This window comes from Hyperolius riggenbachi, chromosome 5 (assembly GCF_040937935.1).
Source record: "Hyperolius riggenbachi isolate aHypRig1 chromosome 5, aHypRig1.pri, whole genome shotgun sequence".
Taxonomy (NCBI): Eukaryota; Metazoa; Chordata; class Amphibia; order Anura; family Hyperoliidae; genus Hyperolius; species Hyperolius riggenbachi.
The window spans coordinates 37,915,214-37,938,864 of NC_090650.1; the positions used below are offsets into that span (position 1 = coordinate 37,915,214).

The 23,651-nt window shown below is 45.0% G+C and overlaps 1 protein-coding gene across 4 annotated transcripts in view; it reads left to right on the plus strand.

Annotated features, from left to right (window-relative positions):
• MINDY3 (MINDY lysine 48 deubiquitinase 3) overlaps positions 1–23,651 on the plus strand; it is a 183,208-nt gene that overhangs the window by 141,103 nt on the left and 18,454 nt on the right. For all 4 annotated transcript variants that reach the window (XM_068235494.1, XM_068235495.1, XM_068235493.1 and 1 more), the window contains 2 exons: positions 1,599–1,671; positions 23,269–23,341. In XM_068235494.1, the coding sequence (XP_068091595.1) occupies positions 1,599–1,671; positions 23,269–23,341 (146 nt within the window). The remainder of the gene's footprint in view (positions 1–1,598; positions 1,672–23,268; positions 23,342–23,651) is intronic.

Below are 23,651 nucleotides of genomic sequence, written 5' to 3' on the forward strand. Positions count from 1 at the left end.
AAAGAACTCTATCCAGAATGCTGCCATGTGAACACATGCAGAATATAAAGCATAGAAAATCATCTATTTCAAACCCCATAGGCTGGGCTTTAAGCTGAGTACCCATGGCCAGATGGATCGGGGATCTCGGCCAACGAATGATCTTTCCCTGATCCATCTGGCCAAATCTGCAAGTGTCGTTGGTGCCATCGTAAATGAACGATCCTTTACACAATCACGGCAAAACCCACGAAACTCAATGAGGATTGTAACAACGGCCAGCTCCAGGGCTGTGGAGTCGGTACAAAAATCATCCGACTCCTCAGTTTATGAAACCACCGGCTCCGAGGAGCCAAAATTACTCCGACTCCTCGAGTCCGACTCCACAGCCCTCAGCTGAATCGATCCGCTAGGCTGATCGCTGGCCGAGCCACTGAGAGGGGTCAGGGGCTGCTGTACACACACTAGATTGTTATCAGCTGCCTCTGCTGAGTTTCATCTACCGTGTTTACACATCTCAAGGCTGCCTTTGTATTTCCAGTATAAATCTCACTGGTCTGCTCAGCTTCACTATTCCTCTACACCAGGCTCATCTCCATGTTTTACATTCTATAGATCATGTGACTCCCTTATTACATTCTATAGATCATGTGACTCCCTTATTACATTCTATAGATCAGTGATAGCAAATCTTTCAGATACCGAGTGCCCAAACTGCAACCCACTTATATATCGCAAAGTGCCAACAGGGTACCCCCAGTATTAGGAAGCCCTCGGTAGCCTCCCCACCCATTATGGGTAGCCACAGGTGCCCCCACTATGTATTAGGCAACTCTCAGCATAGGTAGCCAGAAATAGCCCCCCAGTATAGGTAGCCAGATTACCCCCCAGTCAAGATAGAAAGAGGGGCCCCTGGTATAGGTAGTCAGATTACCCCCCAGTCAAGGTAGAAAGAGGGGCCCCTGGTATAGGTAGCCAGAATTTGTCCCCTGGTATAGGTAGCAAGAGAAGCGCCCAGTATAAGTAGCCACATGCGCCCCCCAGTATAGGTAGCCTGAATTAACCCCCACTGTGTAGATAGGAAGAGGCACCCCCAATATAGGTAGCCAGACTTGCCCCCCAGTGTAGGTAGACTGAAGTAGCCTGCAGTATTGGTAGCAAGACGGGCCTGCAGCAGATCCCCTTATCGCCAGATCCCTACACTACTAACTAGGGCGACAACACAGGTGCCCACAGAGAGGGCTCCAAGTGCTCCTCCTGGCATGCTTGCCATAGGTTTGCCACCACTGCCATAGACCCTCTCGTCTATAGCCATCTTCCTCTCATCCATGTGCTCTGGAAACACCAGTCTGCGAGAGTAAAACATAGCTAAATGTGGATTCATGTACAATATTTGTGTCTCCAAGGACATATATATAGAACGTTAGGGGAAAAAAGACACCTTGCCATTAAAGTGGATATATATCATGTCATCTTGCAGTTGAATAACATTTACAGAAGCTTGTAAGCATTTTTCCTTGTGTGACCACCTTTTATACTTTAGGTTATACTGTAATATACATAACAGCACAAAGCATATTTGTATGGTGATGTCATTAATATTGTGTCTTTCTTTCCAGGAAATGACACTAGTGGCTCCCGAATCTCCCACCGAGCAGGCAAGGCGGATTTTCCAAACCTATGATCCAGAAGGTGTGTGCTTGTATTTATATTCATGTAACAATGTAGATCACTTTTCTCTCTGACTTCCCTCTCTGACATCAATTCAGTCTGCTGGAGGCTCACACAGGATTGGTCAGTGACACTTCTACAGTCTTGTTCTGGGGGGAGTGTACAAACTTATGTTTCTTTAGAGAAGGACTACTATTGAAAAATACTATAGTGCAATCTTGTAGTACAAAAAATTGGAAAACTTTATTGACACATAGCAAAAAAAAATCGTAAAAACAATTCTTCAAATTCATATAGTCAGTCTTCCTGTGATCAACCGTGAGGAGAAAGCTAATATTAAGAACCGACGGGTATTGTGATTTGGCTTGGCTTAAAGGGATACTGTAGGGGGGTCAGGGGAAAATGAGTTGAACTTACCCGGGGCTTCTAACGGTCCCCCGCAGACATCCTGTGTTGGCGCAGCCACTCACCGATGCTCCGGCCCCGCCTCCGGTTCACTTCTGGAATTTCAGACTTTAAAGTCTGAAAACCACTGCGCCTGCATTGCCGTGTCCTCGATCCCGCTGATGTCATCAAGAGTGCACAGCGCAGGCCCAGTATGGTCTGTGTCTGCGCAGTACGCTCCTGGTGACATCAGCCGGATCGAGGACACGGGCATGCAGGCGCAGTGGTTTTCTGACTTTAAAGTCTGAAATTCCAGAAGTGAACCGGAGGCGGGGCCGGAGCATTGGGGAGTGGCTGCGCCAACACAGGATGTCTGCGGGGGACCATTAGAAGCCCCGGGTAAGTTCAGCTCATTTTCCCCCGACCCCCTACAGTATCCCTTTAATGAATGGTTGTGACCTTTACAGGGGTACATTTAGAGGCAACGACATGTTCGTTTCGGGCTTTTTTCGTATTCTAATCACCCTTCATCAGGCCGTAATACACAATTCTGAAGAGTAAACAAAAAAGGAACACATTAAAATCACAAAGTTTAATCAAGCACAATGAAAAAATCTCAAAGCCAAGGGTAGAAAAAAAAAAAAAAAAAAGGAAGACCCAAAGTAGTGATTAGTTTGTTGTATGCATAACACCAGGTTCAATTTAATTTTAGAACCTGCATACCAATGAGGGTGTGTCAAGATGAAGATCAAAAAACACCAAGGGAAAAAAGAATCGGTTGCGCACCAGATATCACAGTTGTCCTCAGGTGAAAAATCAGGATAGTATAGGATGCCTATCCCCAACCAGAACGTCAAAGAGACGGAAATTAAAGGAATACTGTAGGGGGGTCGGGGGAAAATGAGTTGAACTTACCCGGGGCTTCTAATGGTCCCCCACAGACATCTGTGCCCACACAGCCACTCCCCAATGCTCCGGCCCCGCCTCCGGTTCACTTCTGGAATTTCAGACTTTAAAGTCTGAAAACCACTGCGCCGGCGTTGCAGTGTCCTCAATCCCGCTGATGTCAGTAGGTTCCTGGTGACATCAGCAGGATTGAGGACATGGCAACGCAGGCGCAGTGGTTTTCAGACTTTAAAGTCTGAAATTCCAGAAGTGAACCGGAGGCGGGGCCGGAGCATCAGTGAGTGGCTGCGCGGGCACAGGATGTCTGCGGGGGACCATTAGAAGCCCCGGGTAAGTTCAACTCATTTTTCCCCGACCCCCCTGCAGTATCCCTTTAAGGCATATAGCGTAGAAATATGAGTTGGTGACCCATCCGACACAGAGCAGAAAACACTGAAGGAAAACAGAAATGTGCAATATTACAACATATATCATAAGCTAGTACTATGCAACATCATGGGCCATGTATCAAGCTGGAGTGTGAGCACAAATAGATGGTATCACATACATCATAGGCTAGCACAAAGGAAAAGAGATATGTGATATTGCAACGTCATGTACCATATGTCAAATTAGGATACGAACACAGTGGATGATATAACCTGCACCAAAGTAGTGCACCACCACTGCATGAATATGGTACTTTCTACTAACCCTCCCTTTGGCCCAGTGCACACTGGGCGGATCCGCCGGCCGCATCCGCTTGAAAATCCGCGTGGCTAATGTATCTCTATGGGCTGGTGCACACTGGCGGTTTGAGGTTTTTAGTAAAACTGTAAATTCCTCTCCCCGATTTACTTTTGACAATTTATCACAGGTGGTGACATCTTAAAGAGACTCAGAGATGAGACTCTTTAAGGGGCTTCCTCCAGCCCCATAAGCATGGATGTGTCCCTCGCTGTGCGTCTCAGCGCCGCCGTTCTCCCACAGTCGACCCCTGGTAAGCGGCTCAGTCGGACTCAGTGACGTCAGACATGGCCTTCTGTGCTTGAAGGTCCGCGCATGCGCAGAAGGTCCGCTGCTGATGTCACTGAGCTGCTTATCAGTATTCACCGCAGCTGAACGGGGCATCGTAGGAGGACGGCAAGGGACTCAGCCATGCTTATGGGGCTGGAGGAAGCCCCATGTAAGTAAAAAAAAAAAGACAGTATGACTCAGCTCTGAGTCTCTTTAAGTACTGGCAGGTGATCTTTGCTAAATGTTAATTAACTCAGAATTCCAAAGCCAATGCAACTGATACCTGGTCTCCCAGAATGCTCTAGGTATTGGGAATTCTGCATAATAAATAGCCTAGGCTTTGCCTCAGTGGCAAGCAGGGCTGTGGAGTCGGTACAAAAATCATCCAACTCCGACTGCTCAGTTTATGAAACTACCGACTCCAGCTACCCAAAATGACTCCGACTCCTTAAGGCAGCCATACACTGGTCGATTGCCACCAGATCGACCAGCAGATAGATCCCTTTGTGATTGAATCTGATCAAAGAGGGATCTATTGGCTGCCTACACTGCAAACAGATTTTGAATCGATTTCACTATGATGTCGATTCACAATCTGTGGAGCTGTCGCGGCCCCCCACATACATTACCTGATCCGGCTGGCGCGAGTCCCTCGGTCCCCGCGGTCTCGTCTCCGCTCTGGGCTCCAGCTTCACTTTACTTCCTGTCGGCGGAAGTTTAAACAGTAGAGGGCGCTCTACTGTTTAAACTTTCCCCGACAGGAAGTAAGTGAAGCCAGCCGGAGCCCAGCGCAGAGAAAGGACCGCAGGGACACGCGCCGGCGGAACAGGTAATGTGTTGCTGCTAGCGTCGGCTGTCGGACATTCGAACACCGCTATCGACCCACTCCCAACCTGCTGGCGATCGAGCGAAATTTTCCACGCTGACAGATCGATGGGATCAGTCAGCGTTTGCGCATCGATTTCACAGCAGATTCGATCACAGTAATCTAATCTGCTGTGTATCGGCAGGAAATCGAGTAAGTGTATGAGCAGCTTTAGTCGAATACTTACCCTTTACTGTGGATTTGGTACAGAAATATTCCTACTCCCGACTCCGACTGCTCAGTTTATGAAACCTCTGACTCTGGGTACCCAAAATTGCCCCAACTCCTCGACTCCGTTTCCACAGCCCTGGTGGCAAGGTGAGGCTACATAGCAATATAGAGCTATATGGAGTGTTTCTGATGCTGAAACCAGGGTATTGGACCTAAAAGTGGGTGTCCTGAATAATTTACTGCGTTCTACTATGTGTGGTTACAGTTCCTCTTTAAAGGGAACCTGCAGCGAAAGAAATATGGAAGATGCCATATTTATTTCTTTTTTTTTTAAGTAATACCAGTTGCCTGGCTGTCCTGCTGATCTTCTGCCTCTAATAATTTTAGCCGCAGCCCCTGAACAAGCATGCAGCAGATCAGGTGTTTTTGACATGATTGTCAGATCTAACAAGATTAGCTGCATGGTTGTTTCCAGTTTTATTCAGACACTCCTGCAGCCAAATAAACCAGCAGGGCTGCCGGGCAATTGGTATTCTTTAAAAGGAAATGCATATGGCAGCATCCATATACTTATCACTTCAGTTTCCCTTTAAGCCCACCATGTGTGGAAATTGCCAAGGGTAAACGATCACATACGGATACTGCATAAACTGTAACAAGAGTACTATTCAATTATTATTCTAAACTCAGCAGGCACTGAACAGATCATTCACTTTATATTACACGTCGGCGGTCAATCAAAATGTAAAATATGCTTTCAATAACAAAGGAGAATGGAATTCTGGGTAAAATCGGCACCAGATACTACACAGCCACCGGTGACAATGAGCTTCGAGGATGTGAGACGTCTGATTTTTATCTGAGTTGCCAGGAGAGAGCGGGACATGCGGATGGGAAACACAGCTGCTGACTGAATTAGCTTTCCTTTTAATTGACACAAGAAACCCGATCGAGGGACGAGGAGAGCCGTCCGCGGCAGAGCTGGGTGTCTGGTAAATAATCCAGCAGATATTCTCTGTATAAACGTGGAGGATAGTGTGTGACGGACCTGGCTCCGCACAGAGCGCATTGTACAAGCGAGCATTGTTCTGCGCAGAGCTTGTGTATGAGCGACACGTCCAGTGTGTATCCGGCCTGCTCTCGTCCAGCCTCCTGATTGGCCCGCAGCCCCTTGTGAGAACCGCCGCTAAACCTCTGCAGGTTAACAGGAATCCTTAAGTGAAATTTCTATTAAATAAACTGTTTTACGATCTGCTTTGGAAGTTGTGTTTCCCTTGTGACCGCGCCAATAAATTTTAATCCCCTCGGTTTTATGTTTCCTATTAGTTCTCAGAAGAAAACCTGTCAGATCTTAAAGCAAATTTGAACTAAACTTTTTTTTTTTCACCTTGCCTGAGTCCATCTCTGCTATGTTCCTGAATAATAATGTTTCACCAGGTCGTAGTGTCCTCTGAACGTGCTGGACAGAGCTGTAGCATCTGCCTCTTCTGTGTCATGTGGGCTGCCATCTTGCTTTTAGGAAAGTCTGGAAAGTACCTTAAGCTGTGAACTCACCGCCCGACGGGTCCTACGACGTCCGCTTGACGACGACCGTCAGCGACGACGCCTCTACCTGCCGGCAGGTATGCATGATGTCATGCAACACTACTCGCCGGGAGTAAACGAGACTTCAAGCGATCACGGTACTTTGTGCAGGAGTCCTCAAGGATCTTAGCGATCCGATCCGCCGTGATGGTCATTATTGCAATGCTAAGCGATGTTCGCATGGCCGTGCACCTGTACCCACGTTGCAATATCGTGGAAACAACCGCTGGGCGCTTAAAAAATCGCCGGTTGTCGGTAAAATCGTGCTGTTGGTACATAGCTTTACGTGCAGCGTTGGGGTTTCTGAGTGACAGCAGCTGCAGACACAAAGGACTTACATTATAGTGAAAAAAATAAGCTGTTAAAGGGATCAAAAACAGATTTTTTTTTCTGCAGTTTTTGTTTTCCAATAGCTGTAGGAGCTGCCATTCCCCACCCACTCTGGTCTGTCCTTATTTATCCAGGGAAAGGTGTGAATGTAATCAAGTGTGACTACCCTAAACTATTTGAAGAACAGTGGAAACAGACCATGCTATATACCAGCGGTTCTGGATGCTTGCTTGGCTTACAGGGGCGAAAAGGGATAATTTGCATATTTAGTAGTAGTGCATTGTGGGTAACCACAAATGTTCATTTATAACTGAATTATTGCAAATTTCCTTCTGTTTTAAGAAGGCAATTATACCAAGCTTTGCTTTTTTAGTAAGAGGGCTTTTTGGTCCCTTTTATCCCCCTACACATTCCTAGTAGTTTGGGTCACCCTGAGCTGCTTGGTTACTCTGTTGTACTCGTCCAAGCCCTATTTCATACAGCCTTATCAATTCCTGCCATGTACTGATGAGGACCAAAAGTCTGAAACAGGCTGTCTACATGTGGGTTTGATATGGCTGTGTAAAACTTAAAGCTATAGGCTTGCTATATACCAGCGGTTCTGGATGCTTGCTTGGCTTAACAAGGACGAAAAGGGATAATTTGCATATTTAGTAGTAGTGCATTGTGGGTAACCACAAATGTTCATTTATAACTGAATTATTGCAAATTTCCCTCTGTTTTAAGAAGGCAATTACACCAAGCTGTAAAGGGACAGAAAGGGTACATTTGCCTCAGTAGTGGGAGTTTGGTATAATCCATGCAATGCGTGGAGTTGTCCTGAAAAGTTTAGATACCCTCAATCCCCAAATTCCCTGCATGTATCCCCCCCCCCCCCCCTTTCCTTTTCCTTCTAACACTTCTCTCCAGCTAATAATAATGGGTACTTGGCAAGATCTTTCTTTATTTTCGGCAGTTTCCCCAGCACGTTTAACTGTCTGGCTAGACTTTTTATATACAGTATTTTCATATTATGTTTTAATGACAATCTCTCCCTTTATCATATCTTGCTGAGTGTTATGTCTGATGTATCAGACACCTCATTTAGGTTCCACATTTTTTCTCAGCAGGTCATTCTTAGCTGTGTCTTTCTGGGCATCGCTGTGAGGATGTTTTAGGAGTTGTGTACCTGCAGTGGGCATAGTACTTGTCCACATTCAGAACTGTAGTGAAAATAACGTAATTAAAGCCAAGTCCCTGTTATCCGGAAGTCTCAACTAACCGGCATGCCTGAGGGTTAACAGGGACCTCTTTGGGGGGATTTCTGTGGGTGCTGGCAGGAAAATCCTTATCGAGGTTCCAGTGATGGCTCTCTCCCCGCAGGCTCTGAGCGGCTTCTGGCGTCTGTGTACGGAGTGTCACATGACCCGATGCAGGTCAGCTGACACTCTGGCTTCCATGCACTGGAGAAGCCAGAAAGCTGTGGGGAAATGGAGGGAGACTGGCAGCTATCCTCTTTCCATCGGGTACTCAGAAAAGCCCAAGGCATGACTTCATGGGGTTTTTTTTTTTTGTTTTTCATTTGAATGGGTTTTTTTTTCCCCTCAAACTTTTCCTATGAAAGCAAATAGGTGTTTATACAATTTCTTTGTTAAGGGCTCGTTCACATTAGGGGCGTTTTTGAGATTTTTTAAGTGCTGGCGATTTTCCAAATCGCCCTGAAAGCGCTTGTGCAATGATTCTCTATGAGAAAGTTCACATCTGAGCGGTTTGTTTCCGATCCGCACAGATAAGCGCTGCTTGGGCCATTTTTGAGGCGATTCCGCCGCAATGAAAGGTATAGGAAAACGCAAAACGCTTGCAAAATCGCTTTGTGCAGCGATTGAGTTTTTAAGAATCAGTACATTGTATTTATTCTTTTCCGGATTAAAGTGTTCACTTCCCTGACTGACGTCAAAAAGTGAAAAAAACGCAATCGCTCTGCAAAAGCACTTAGAAAAGCGCTTAACCAAAATGTCCAATGCACAGAAAGTGACAAAAAACGGCCAACGCGAACGGCCACGCAAGCACAACGCAATGGTAACAAGGCCTCATGCTGGGTACACACTATGAGATTGTATGGTTGATTTACTGTCAGATCGATTATTTCTAACATGTCCGATTGACTTCCGAGCATTTTACGATCGATTACCTATTAAAACTAATGGAAATCGATCGGAAAGCAAATCGGACATGTTAGAAAGAATCAATCTGACAGTAAATCGACTATACAATCTCATAGTGTGTACCCAGCATAAGAGAAATTAAAAGATTTGTTTGCTATGACTACGCAACTTCCAATTTGAATAACTGCCACCAGGATACAAAAAGGTTATTAAGGGTTAAACGGATACAGCCCTGCCACAGCTGAGATGGGGAAATACATTTTTGTAGTGATGTGGTTTAAAAAAATGACTTTTTCCAAAGATACTTAGTGTTAGAAAATGTGCTATTATTATTGCAGTGTTTTATAAGGCTGACACATTATCTGCAGCACTTACCAGAGAGCAATGTACAGTTCAGCATTAAAGCGGACCGGAACTCAAAATTTCCTCTCTGCTCAAAAGATAAGCTACGGCATAACAAGCTACGGCATAATAACCTTTAAAGAAAAAAAAAAACATTTCTTTGTTACAGCTGATACAAATATTGCAATAAATCTGCAGTGTGTCTACATCCTGCTTTCCAGGAAGCAGGCAAAGGGTTAACATCCTGTATTTACAAATTAGCTGCTCTGCAGAGGCAGCCTGCTGACACAGCTGAGGAATGAAATTACAGTTATTAGTCACAGATGTGGGGAAATTAGGCTAAACTGTCTAAATACATACAGGGTGCATTTCTCTAGGTTTTCCTTCAGTCCTGTGCAAGAGTTCAGGTCCACTTTAAGCGTCCTTTAAGGAAGTCTCACTGACTGCTCCATACTCGCGCACAACCACTGTCCATAAAAAAACAAGCAATCCCCAATGTTCATGTGATGCGCGAACAATGCTACAATGACAGTTAAACAGCACATTTGAATTTGATGAAGTCTACCAATCGGATTGTTAGTAGAAGTTCAAAACTGAGGACCCAGAAGTAGGTATCTACCCATGGGCAAGGTGTTTGAATGGAGCGATCTCTTATCATCATCTGATGCAAACAAATTTCGAACAAATCCCGCCCCGTTCCCGCTATAGTGGAAACCAGACATTTTTTGTCCATTTTACTGCATCGTAAAACAGAGCCTTCTGTCATGCTGCCTCTACCCTTTAGAACGCCTTGCCACACCCAATCAAGACAGCTCCCAATCCTGGAGGCGGTTAAATCAAAACGGAAAAGCCAGCTGCTTAGGCTGGCATTTATGATCACATAACGGTTTCCCTGTATGCATCACTATGTAGTGATCTGAGACAAGCTCCCCCCCAAAGCCACAACTTACTACACAACTGGGAAGAGGAAGATTTTCACTGTGACGTCTCCTGTGAATTGAAAAGCATTTTAATGCAGTTGTTGTTTAGATAGGGCATTTAGTCACAGCTCACATTCCCGGGGAATTGCACTCCATACATCCCCCATTGTTTCCGTTTCCATATTGCGTGGCCATGTCATCGCTGCATACATTATATTTCTCTGCAATTATCCCAGACCTCTGCCAGCTGGGCCAAGAATGTCATTTACACTTTTGGATTTAATTAGAACTCTTTATTGTTATTTTTTTTACTGTACGAACAGGAAGCTCTGCTGAAAATATGTGCAACTAAAGTGGCCGTGCAGCATAACTCAGTGCATCCAAAGAGGGACTAAGGAAGTTTCAATTGGACTCTTATTTTGTGTTTCAGAAGATGTTTTGCCTCCAGTACAATCATCATTGCAGTTCAAATGAGATCATGACGCTTTGATACCATGTAAAGTAGTCGGTGTACAGCTTGTATAACTGTGTTGTGCTGGGTAAACTTGATGCGTCCAATCAATTTCTGATTCGATTTTCCGATTGATTTCCGTTTCGATCCTGTTATCTTTTCTTATCTATTTCTGTTCACTTTTATGAGAAAACAATCAGAAAAACTATCAGAAATCAGATCGGATATGTCGGAAATTATCTATCGAAATATCTATCTAACGCAAAATTGTATGGTGTGTACCTAGCATTAGACATTAATGTCTCAACTGCTGACAACAAAAGTGAGTACACCCCTAAGTGAAGAATGACGTAATTCTGCCCAATTAAAGAAAGCCCGAGGTGGGCTCATTGAATAAATAAAAAATATGCTACCTGATCTGGAGGGCTGTGCGGATCAGGTAGCCGCCAAAACCGGCGATTACCACTGCTCCTGTGGACCGCACTGGCCCACTTTCACTCAGTGATCTCAGGGTCACGACGCTGAAAGGAGAGATTGATTCTCTCTCCCAGCGTGCAAGGAGGCAGGAGAGAGGGGCAGGGGGCGTGGCCAGGGAGAGAGAGCTGCCCAATGGCAGCTCTGGCGACCCTGCAGGAACGCCCCTAGAGGGCGTTTTGAACAGGGAATCCCTCACCTCTGTTTACCCTCCGAGATAGCGATAAATATTGTCACTACACTACTAAAGTCGGCTGAGGTGGCCAATAAGGACCACCGTAGCCGATAATCAGGTGTGGGTACAGAGGCACCCGACAGCCGTTGGGTACACACCTTTGATGGAAGGGGACTCAATCCCCTTGTGGCGTCATTGCTGGTCCGGGCTGCACAGCTGACTCTGTACAGTCCAGCCCCGCAATGTCGCCCAAGAGTCCCCGACGGGTGAAAACTATCAAAAGTGTGTACACACCTGTAGATATTTTCCCTCCCTGTATTCATGTTACCAGACATCGGGTTGTTTTGCGCAATCACACCTCATCGCTCTGTGCACTGTATCGTTTGTTGATCCTGAATTTACGATGATGCCCCCTTGTGCTGCCTTCTGTTCCTACTGCAGCAGTGAGTTGTCTCTATAAACCTAACAAATGCCACTTAATTATCCATTTCATTAAATTAGCAAGCAGAATTTGTTCACAACCTATTGCAAGGCAATTGCCTGGAACAAATGGCCCTATAAAACAGGTTGAAAGGGAAAGGAATGTGCTAGCTCTGTGCTTGTGTCTCCCATAGCCTGTCACCCAGTTCATCTTCCTGCCAGCAGCCATTAGTGGTCAGGAGGTGCTGAGGGGAAATGCTGTATGGTCATTTGGAAAGCGTTATTTGATTCTATTTGGTCCTCCACTAAATCAAATCAAAAATAGCTTTATTGATATGAGCAAGATACATACAGGCATTGCCAAAGCAAGGGGAAATGGGGGACATGGAAGGGGGTGAGCCTGGGGGTTGAGTGTGGGATAGAGCTACAATGGGTAAGCAGTCTGTGTACATTTTTAGGTTTACAGTTCATTTATGCTTATCTCAGTCTGTGGCATGCTGTGACATAGTGTGCAGCACTTGTCACGGTCTATACCTCCTCTTAGTCTGTGGCATGTTGTGACATAGTGTGCAGTGATTGTCACTGTGGATTCTTCCTCTCAGTCTGTGGCTTGCTGGGACATAGTGTGCAGTGACTGTCACTGTGGATTCCTTCTTTTAGTCTGTGACATTTGGGGACATAGCGTGTAGCAATTGTCACTGTCTGTGGCTTGGCGTGACATATGTTACTGTGAAGAAGGTGTCAATGGTTGCAGTATATTTGGGGCAGTGCAGCATGAAAAGATTCTTGTCCTCGAGGGTCTTCTGCTCACAGTGTTGGCACAGTCTATGCTCCCTGGGTTTGTACGTCTGTCTGTGTCTCCATCTTGCTGAGGTTACAGGACACATAGTCTGTTTCTGATAACCTACCTACTCATCCTCCTGTGCTAGGCACTGAACCTCTTGTCCCCAGAGGTGATTGAGGTGACAAGTTTGGTCACTTCTCTGCAGGGAGTTTAGGGACATGCCTTTCTTACATCTGTGAGAGAAAAGTAAAGCATAAATCTAACCTTTTAACTTTTTCCTTGGTCATGTTCAAATGCCCCCTGTCACTTTCCACACCTGCAGGGATAAAGTCTGTCTTGTTTTCCAGGAGTTGTTTCCAGCACGGGGGTGTGGCCAGCATAGTGGTGTAGTGGTTAGCTCTCTGGTCTTGCAGTGCTGAGTTCCCGGTTTGAATCCCAGCCAGGTCAACATCTGCGTGGAGTTTGTATGTTCTCCCCGTATCTGTGTGGGCTTCCTCCGGGCACTTCAGTGTTTTTTTTCAAACTCAGAATACCTTCAGGGTATATCCCGACTGATTTTAAGGCTTCACAGCAGTGCTCCTCATTTCGGGTAAAGTTTGCATCACAGTTTGAAGAGTTGTATTTTATTCATGATAATCAAAAGAAAATAAAAATAACAGCCAACATGAGGCGATACAGAGATTATGCTGTATATTGAAACAAATAGTGCACTACATATCCACACACCCATTCAGCGCTGCCCCCAATCACCCCCTCCCCGGCAACCCCGACCTTAAAGAGAATCTGTATTGTTAAAATCGCACAAAAGTAAACATACCAGTGTGTTAGGGGACATCTCCTATCACCCTCTGTCACAATTTCGCCGCTCCTCGCCGCATTAAAAGTGGTTAAAAACAGTTTTAAAAAGTTTGTTTATAAACAAACAAAATGGCCACCATAACAGGAAGTAGGTTGATGTACAGCATGTCCACACATAGAAAATACATCCATACACAAGCAGGCTGTATACAGCTTTCCTTTTGAATCTCAAGAGATCATTTGTGTGTTTCTTTCCCCCTGCACCTATCTTCCACTGAAGTGTCAGGCTGTTTCTTCCTGCAGAGTGCAGACAGCTGTGCCTGTATGTAATTCCTCAGTATGTGAAAGCCCAGCCAGCTCAGAGGAGGATTTATCCAGCTTGTAAAAGATAATAGAGAAGCTGCTCTAATCCTAAATAACACACAGGCAGTGTGCAGAGAGGGGCCTGGAGGGGGGAGATGCATCACAGAACCACAACACTGAAGAACTTGGCAGCCTTCCAGACACAGGCCGACAAGTCTGACAAGAGAGCGATAAGTTTATTTATTACAGAGATGGTGATAGTAGAACGTGCTGCAGTAAGCCAGAACACCTTAGAATAGCTTTTGGAACTTGTAGGATGATAAAAAACAGGATGCAATTTTTGTTACGGAGTCTCTTTAAGTCACCTCCGTCCAGCCAGCAAGCAACTTCCCGACGGTAACAGATACAGGCGCCCACAGGGAGACAACAAGAGGCACCACAGAGAAGGAAAAATAGATAAACAAATAAACAGCCCCCACCCACATCCGAGCAAAAAGCATCCAGACCAAAAATCATCCACACCCTCCACAAACTGCCACAGTCCGTGGGACAATCCAAAGCTCCACACCACTCCATATACTCCAAACTGCGCCATAGCATCCCAAACACCACGACCAACCGGGGACAGCTGTGCCAACCAGCTCAACAGGTGCAAAACAGCAGCTCTCCACAGGCGGTCAGCCCTGCCCCCCAGAAGCCCAGTGAGGACCCGCTGCTGAACACCGCGGTCGCTCCTAGCCAGGAAAGGGCCACAAGGCCATCCCCAAATCCCTCCAAGTTCCAGCGGCCAGACTGCCAAAAAAAACCACAAGATGTTCCCCACTTTGGAAAACCCTGTAGAACGCAGCCGGAGGCCAAAAGCGACACCTGCGCCGGCCAAGAGGACAGTGAGAGGAGGGAAAGAACCAAAGTATCAACACCAAGGCCTCCCTGGCGAACCCGGGCTCCGCTAGTGGCAACGTCCCACCAGACACTGCACACCACCGGGCCCCACAAATGCAGACCAAAGGAGGATGCCACTTCTCCAGATAAGGCACAAAAGCTCACTTTGCCCCTGCAAATGCTCATCTGGACAAAGAAGAAGACCTGTGATCCTCTATGTCTATGTCATGGTCAGATGAAACAACTGTTGAATTGTTTAATCACAATATTTCTTTCATTTAGTGTAAAAGAAGTAGAAGTCTTAAATCTAAAGAGCACCATCCGAACTGTCAAACATGGTGGCAGAAACCTAATGCCCCGAGACTGCCTCTCAGCCAATGGACCAGGGAACCCAACCCCAGCAAACGACAGCATGAAAAAAGAGCAATGCATGAGGACGCTCAACGATACCACCAGGCAATCTGCAGAGCAACCCGGCCCCGGGCACCAGTGGGCATTTCAGCATCACAATAAACTAAAACAAACAGCAAAAGTAGTGCAGTATTGGTTAACAGACAACATTAATGTTTTGGAGTGGTCCAGCCAAGGTTCTGACCCAAATCCAACTGAGAATCTGTGAAGGGAGCTAAAGATCAGGGCGATGGCAAAAAGACCCTCTAATCTGGAAGATTTAAAGCTCATTACTAAGGATAAATGGGCAAAAATACCTGTCCTACATGCAAAAAGCTGACACTTCAGTTTACCGCCACATCCCAAAAACCTACAGAAAACAATGTAATTGGCTTCCCCCTAAATTGTCCCTAGATTACGATACATATGCTACACAATACATACTTAGACATATGAGTACGGTAAGGATTAGATTGTGAGCTCCTCTGAGGTACAGGTAAGTGACCGGACAGTATACTCTGTACAGTGCTGCGGAAGATGTCGGTGCTATATACATACTAAATAATAGCAAACTCAGTCAGATAATGTGTTTCTCTGATCCGAAGTGTCATCACTTTTTTTTGTAAAACCGTAAACACAGAGCATTATTTGCCTTCGTAAAAAAGATGGTATTTAGAGTAATTTAGGTTTAAGATATTTGTGATAATTCAGCTTTAAAGAGAAACCGTAACCAAGAATTGAACTTCATCCCAATCAGTAGCTGATACCTCCTTTCCCATGAGAAATTATTCCTTTTCTCAAACGGATCGTCAGGGGAATCTGTATGGCTGATATTGTGGTGAAACCCCTCCCACAGTGTGATGTCAGCGCCTCACAGCACTGAGGTACTGACATCACACTGTGGGAGCCTTGTTGCATTGTGGGAAATAACAGCTGTCTCTAACTGCCAAACATGCAGGCAGCATCTCCTTCCAGTGACATTACCTGCCAGCAGTAAAAATTTCACCATGATGTGATAAATGTCAGAATATAAATCAGGGAGAGGAAAGATTTTACAATGAGCAAACACTGACTAAATCATTTATACATAATTATTGTAAAAATGACGCACTTTTTTATTACATTATGTTCACTGGAGTTACTCTTAAAGAGAATCTGTATTGTTAAAATCGCACAAAAGTAAACATACCAGTGCGTTAGGGGACATCTCCTATTACCCTCTGTCACAATTTCGCTGCTCCCCGCCGCATTAAAAGTGGTTAAAAACAGTTTTAAAAAGTTTGTTTATAAACAAACAAAATGGCCACCAAAACAGGAAGTAGGTTGATGTACAGTATGTCCACACATAGAAAATACATCCATACACAAGCAGGCTGTATACAGCCTTCCTTTTTAATCTCAAGAGATCACTTGTGTGTTTCTTTCCCCCTGCAGCTATCTTCCACTGAAGTGTCAGGCTGTTTCTTCCTGCAGAGTGCAGACAGCTCTGCCTGTATGTAATTCCTCAGTATGTGAAAGCCCAGCCAGCTCAGAGGAGGATTTATCCAGCTTGTAAAAGATAATAGAGCAGAGAGAAGCTGCACTAATCTAAATAACACACAGGCAGTGTGCAGAGAGTGGCCTGGAGGGGGGAGATGCATCACAGAACCACAACACTGAAGAACTTGGCAGCCTTCCAGACACAGGCTGACAAGTCTGACAAGAGAGAGATAAGTTGATTTATTACAGAGATGGTGATAGTAGAACGTGCTGCAGTAAGGCATAACACATTAGAATAGATTTTGGAACTTGTAGGATGGAAGAAAACTGGATGAAATTTTTGTTACGGAGTCTCTTTAAGTGAGCTACTGTGGTTTCCCATGATGCATCACTAATGAATATGCAAATCATCTCTTTATGCCCCTGAAGCTGGGCACACATCAAGAACCGCTGGTGTATTGCAAGCTTATACATTTTATAGAGCCACATTAACTGGTCCAAGCCCTTCGGTTAAAAAAAAAAAAACTGTTCCAAGCCCTATCCCATAGAGCCATAGCAATCGATACCCTTTACAAAGATCAAAAAGTTCAAAACAGTCTGTCTGTATGTTGTGTTGATGTGGCTTTGTAAAAATATGCAGGAGAACAGAGGCGCCAAAAGGATAAAAGGAAGCTAAATGAGCTTAAAAACCAAATTCTTGGTAAGTAGAGGAGGTAGTGGTGGACTTACCTCCTCCAAGTAAACACACAACGACTGTAGTAAAGACAGTTCATATATTTTATTTATGAACTCCAAATATGCAACGCGTTTCGCAGGTTTGATCCCGCTTCATCAGGCAATAACAACGGAGCAATAGCATATGTGGTCAGTAGAAGAGCCAGGCACCTCTGTAAAATGTATAAGCAATTGGCTTGCTTGACACCAGGGCTTCTGGATGTGAGCCTGGCTTCCAGGGCTGTGGAGTCGGAGTCAGAACAATATTGGGGACCCAGAGTTGGAATTGGAGTCGGTGGTTTTATAAGCTGAGGAGTCAGAGTCGAGGAGTCGGAGCCATTTTGGGTACCTGGAGTTGGAGTCGGTAGTTTGATAAACTGAGGAGTTGGAGTCGGATGATTTTTGTAGCGACTCCACAGGCTTGCTGGCTTCAGGGGGGCATAAAGACCCTGCAGCTTGTTAGAACAAGGGCCCCTGCCTTTATGGAATGCCCCATGTTGGGTAACTCCAACCATACCTGGCATGCATTGCTAACTCAGTGGAAAACTTAAAAATGAAATAAGACAGAAAAAAATAAGGCGGCCAACAATAGCATATCTCAGGCAGCTTTCACAGTTATTAAAAATAGATACAACAGTTTTTCTTTGAGCTGCATAGCTGTCCTGTCCAGGCTGCCAACTGTCTGACTAGTCTCAGGGCAGCAAAGCATCTGTTCATCATCACAGAGAGAAAGGTGACCACCCTGGCACTAGTGTGCAGCCTGAGAGCCAGACAATGGCAGCTTCCATCAGACAGGCATTCATCTTCATGACAGCTTCCCTGGCTCTCACCTAGCCAGCCAGTAAAAGAACCTGTCAAAGCCATCTCTAATTGTAATTAAATACAGATCTCAGTTACACATATCTGCTAATACTTGGGAAGCATTAAAGGGAACTAAGCACCTTTTTTTCCCTGGACTTTCTCTTGGTTTCTAATAGCTATAGGAGCTGCCATCCTAGCGCCTCCCCTTCCAGCTGCCCTTATTTACAGAAGTCATAGATGCTATCTCCACCCCTTCCCTCTGGATAAACTCTTTGAAGCAGTTGCCCTAATCCCTCCCCCCCCCTCTGTTGATGAAAGCCTCCATACTCACTTTTTTGGGGCAGTTAAACTTATCAACTGCCGTTCAGGAAATGCGTGGTTACTAGCCAAAAAAATGGTCCAAAGAAGGAAAACCAGTGAGCCATCAACATTTACCCTTGAAGCATACTAAGAGTTAAAAGTCAAAATAAACATACACAGGTCATACTTACTCCCGTGTAGTCTACTCATCAATCTCTTTCTCCAGTCCTGCATCCTGTTTGTCCACTGTGATCAATGGAATTCTCCATCTTCCATTTTAAAAATGGCCATTACCCCCTAACAGTTTCTGGGTCAGCACACTGGTAAACTGTAATATAACCCATTTGAGCGATAGGGAAACATGGACATTACCTTGCTCATAAGTAAGGTAAGCACTGTATATACTTGAGTATAAGTCTAGAAATGTAGGTCCAATTCACTTCATAAAAGTATAGGGGTCGACTTATACCCGAGTCACGGGCAACACTGAGCACACTGAGTAATGTGTGTACTAATAGTGTCATTCATATTTGCAGCAATTTACTCAGTGATAATATAATACGTTGAGGAAAGGAAATGCCAAGAAAACACAGGTCTGAAAGTCCCGGGCACAACAATTAACAAGGAAAGGGGCAGCACTTGGGGGCCGGAAGGAGGTATTGGCTGCACTTAAGGGACAGGAGGGGTGAATGGCTGCAATACTGTATGCAGTGCAGTCATCAACCCCTCCTGAGCGCCAAGTGCAGCCATTAACTTTGCTGGGTAGACTTATACTTGAGTCAATAAAAAATACCAGCTTAAAGGGGATCTTCAGCCTAAACAAACATACTGTCATTAAGTTACATTAGTTATGTTAATTAAAATAGATAGGTAATATAATCTCTTACCCACCCTGTTTTAAAAGAACAAGCAAATGTTTGTGATTTCATGGTAGCAGCCATCTTTTCATGAGGGCAGCCATCTTTTTGGTTGAAAGAAAGTGACAGGGATCATGAGACACAGTTCCAACTTTCCTGTGTCCTGATAACCCCTCCCAGCTGCACACGCTAGGCTTCAAATCTCAAATTAAAGATTAAAAAAAAAAAAGATTGCACCAAAACAACAGAACGAGAACGATAACATCAGAAATCCCATCATGCTTTGCACAACATCAGGGGAAAAATGCCCGGGCAGTTTTCTTCTGTGCAGATAAAAATGAGGCTTGGGTAAGAAAACGTTCTGATGCTGTGACACTGTTAAAGAAACACCAAGCATTTTCAGTGCTGCTGAGTAGATTTTTAGTCTGGAGGTTCACTTTAAGAGGGTTGAATATTGGAGTCGACTTATACACGAGGTCAATTTGTATGCGAGTGTATACGGTATGGCATATTCATTTGCAGGCACATCATGAGTATATTTTAAATAATTTTACTCAGTTCAGGTTCACTTTAAGATTCATATATTGACATATGTGGTAAGTTAAGGTTGGCCTATGTTGACCAGTCTCACAACAGATTCTATATAATCTGAATGAATGTAATCTGGATGTGAGAAGAAAACAGCTGTGTGAATTCTGGGTGCACTCGGCAGTGTTTACCCAGGAAGCTGACAGCTGCTGCCCTAGGCTCGTGACAGGTCCTCTTACAAATGTCCTTCATGTGTGTTGATAATGAATATCTGCAGCATTGGGGGGAGGGTGGTGGATACATTCAGTCACTGATCAGGTCAGATGTGATTAGTAATTCTATAGGCTGCGGTCGGGGGTGTCTGCGTTGTGTACGGCGCTCTCAGCGCAAATGAGATGTAACAGCGATACAGTAGAACATCTGGGAGCACTCACACTGTAACAATAGCGCCCGTCGTTAGCATTGCGGGCTCCAGCCAGGTTCCCTCCCGACGCTCTCGATCATTTGTCACCCAGAGTCCAGGGACCGGCGCTGCAGCGTATCTGTCAGGGCTCGGGAACCGCAACATGTGTCCCAATAGAAAAGTACTTTGCCTTTAAGACTTTAACAAATCAGCTACATATATCACAGCTGATTACATCAACTTGTAAATATGATCTGTATGCCAAGACCTGACACCTCATCTGCCTCCCCTCTGCTGCCCTGGAGACACAGGAGAATAACCTGAATGTATTTCTTCTTAGGAAAACATGTTATGAAGCGCCTGTTGATAGCCGTTTCCTGTCAAGCAGTCTTTATCTCACACTTGCGTGGCAATTATTGCAGTTGCTGATTGGCATTGCTGTTTCTTTTTCAAGGCTTCACATGGACTTTTTTGCTACATTATAATTCAAAGCAGAGAAAAGACTTCAATTGGAATTCATGTATCTTGTCCTGGCTGGATAGCTCTGACACAGGAGACCTGGGTTCAAATCTCGGCTCTTCCTGTTCAGTAAGCTGCACCTATTCAGTAAGGAGACCTTGGCCTAGGTTCCCTAACACAGCTGCTGCCTATAGAGCGTGCCCCCTGCTGGCTGCAGCTCAGATGCTTTGAATCTGCCAGGAGAAAAGCGCAGTGTCAATGTTGTCTTGTCTATATAGTTCAGGTTCAGGCCTAGATGCAGGGCTGTTATCAGAGATTTCGGGGCCCCATGCTAGCAATCCTCTTGGGCCCACTTATTTCTCCTTTTACTCTTAGGTCAGCTTTCCAGAGCCTGCCATAAGGTGTTGCAGCTTTCTAGTGCTTTACAAGGTATGCCCCAGCTTCCTAGTGGCCCAGCTTTTCGGTACCACCCCCCCCCCCCCCCCCCACAATACTGTTCCATCTTTTCTAGTAATTACCTGCTTTCCAGAGTCCGGTTCTACTAGCCCACACATGTCTGAGCCAGTGAAATAGTGCAGGTTAAAGCAAACCCTAACTGAAAGGTAAAGGTCAATATAACACATACACGTCATACTTACCTTCCTTGTAGTCTGCTTATCAATATCTTTCCCCTCTCCCGGATCCTGCTTGTCCACTGTGATCCATGGAATTCTCCCTGCTCCATTTTAAGAATGGTGATGACCTCATAACAGCTTCCAGTTCAGCAGTCTATTTAACAGTAATATCGCTTGAGCCATAGGAAAACATGGACATTACCTTGAATATCAGTTATCCTTTCATGTAAAACGGACAGGAAGTGATATAGTTGAAAAGGCACCCTTTAGGCTTTCAGCTTCTGGAGAGACAAGTTGAAAAGACGCCCATAGGCTTTCAGCTTCTGGAGAGACAAGATCTAGTCAGAACTAGGAGGAATCATTGTTAGAAGAATATAGTGAGAGGCTTCTGAGAGGAACTGACAGCAAGGTAAGTATGTAATGTTCATTGGTAGGTACATCATGTGGTTTTTCAAAAAAAAATATATTTTTACTTGGTTCAGGATCAATTTTAAAGCGTGTCTGATCTTTTCTCTACCTATAATGTGCTCCTTTTTTTAGTGTCTCCTGTGGTGTCCTCTTGACTTTGCAGGAATGGGTGCCCAGATTATATGAAATAATGTAAAATGTGCCTAAAGTGACATGCTGAGATAAACAGGTCCATATAGTTCTAGTTCTTCTGAAGGTGACCATACATGATGGCCACCAAATCTAACATCGGATGGATCTCTCTCTGATCAAGTCTGAGCTGCCCTCACATTGTACTCAGATTTTCAATAGATTTCAGCTTGAAGTTTATTTAACCATTGTTATTTATTTAACCATTTATTTATTTAACCATTATTAATTATTATTATTATTGTTATTTATTTAACCATTGACCGCATTGTTAAACCCCCCCCTGAAGGCAGGCCATTTTTTACTAAATAGGCCACTGCAGCTTTAAGGCCTCGCTGCAGGGCCGCACAACTCAGCACAGAAGTGATTTCCCTACCCCCCCCCCCTTTCTGCCCACCAACAGAGCTTTCTGTTGGTGGGCTAAGATTGCTGTCAGGAAGTTTATTTTTTGTTATTTTTTGTTTTTTTAATAAATATTTATCTTAATATTTTTTAAATAAATAACACTATTTTTTTTAAATTATTTTTTAATCCCCCCTCCCTCCCCCCACCAGCCAAACATTTTGATCGCCTGTCATAGGCTTCAGCCTATGATAGTGGATCACCTTTGTGCCTCTGGAGGGGACAGCCGAGTGACACGGCTGTCCCCAGTACAGCGCTGCCTTAGATCGCAGCACTGTACAGGGTAGTCTCCGAGCGGTGATCGCCACTGGGAGACTGATGGAGGAGCAGAGCTCCGTCATTCATGCCGAGATGCGCACGCATTGGTGTGCACAATCTCCTGCAATCTCCTACCAGAGCCGTTCACGCCAACTGGCGTAAAGTGGTCCTGTGGCTGCCGCACTACTCAAGCCAATCGGCGTGGAGCAGTCGCCAATAGGTTAAAATCCATGGAGCCGCTGCCACCTACTGGGCCCCCAGTTCTCCCCCACCTAATGTGTCAGTGGCACTAATCCCGTGTCCGGTGTCTTCTCTCCATGCCACAGTCCACCACCCTGTGTCTTCTATTCCGGGGAACCTGTGTCCTGTGACAAATGCTAAAGGCCAAACACTAGAGGTCCATGGCATATGCCACGGTTCCTTTAGTGTTTGGTCTCTAGCATTTGTCTCATGACACAGGTGCCCTGAGACACAAAAGAGGTTCGAGACATGGAGAGAAGACATGGAGTGGTGCCGGCTGACAGGTGAGTTTTAGCTTTGCTACTCTGCACAGTCATCCCCATATCGAATGCTGCTGCTACTGCGCTCCCAACCGGCCACCGATCAAGCAATATCTTTTGTCCCGCGATCAACCAATTCATGCTGAAGCCTATTGGAAATCTTTGTTTGCAGTGTGTGGACAAATCCGATCGGAGAGGGATCTATCTTTTGGTTGATCTGGTGGCAGTTCAACAGGTGTATGGTCACCTTAAGTGGAACCTAGATGGGTGAGTAGTGTGTAGTAGAAACTATGAGTAAGGTGGCCACCCATTGGATAGATTGATTCAGAGAACTATAGTGCCCCAGTGATTAGCATAACTATAAAACTGTTTCATTTTTTCTTACAGATAACGGCTTCATTCCAGACGTCTTACTAGAAGAAGTCATGCAAGCTCTGGATCTTGTTTCAGATCCTGAATAGTAAGTACACACTAAAGAACCATGAGTAAATCAGCTTGGTCCAGTTATTCGTCACAGCAACCAGTTACCTATCCTAGAGTGATTGTACGGAGTTGATTACAGATAGAGGTGCATTGAATTTTCTTAGGAATATCTCTACTGCAGGAGAACTCCTGAAACACCAAAGGTCAGTTTTGGTCATGTGATCAACTGTTACTTCTGTGATTGGCTGACCACAAACATATGGTCATGTGTCTCACCACTTCTTCCTTTGTAGGAGGCAGAAATGAGATTTGATCGTGTGAAAAACAAAACCGTGTTAAAAGCTTCA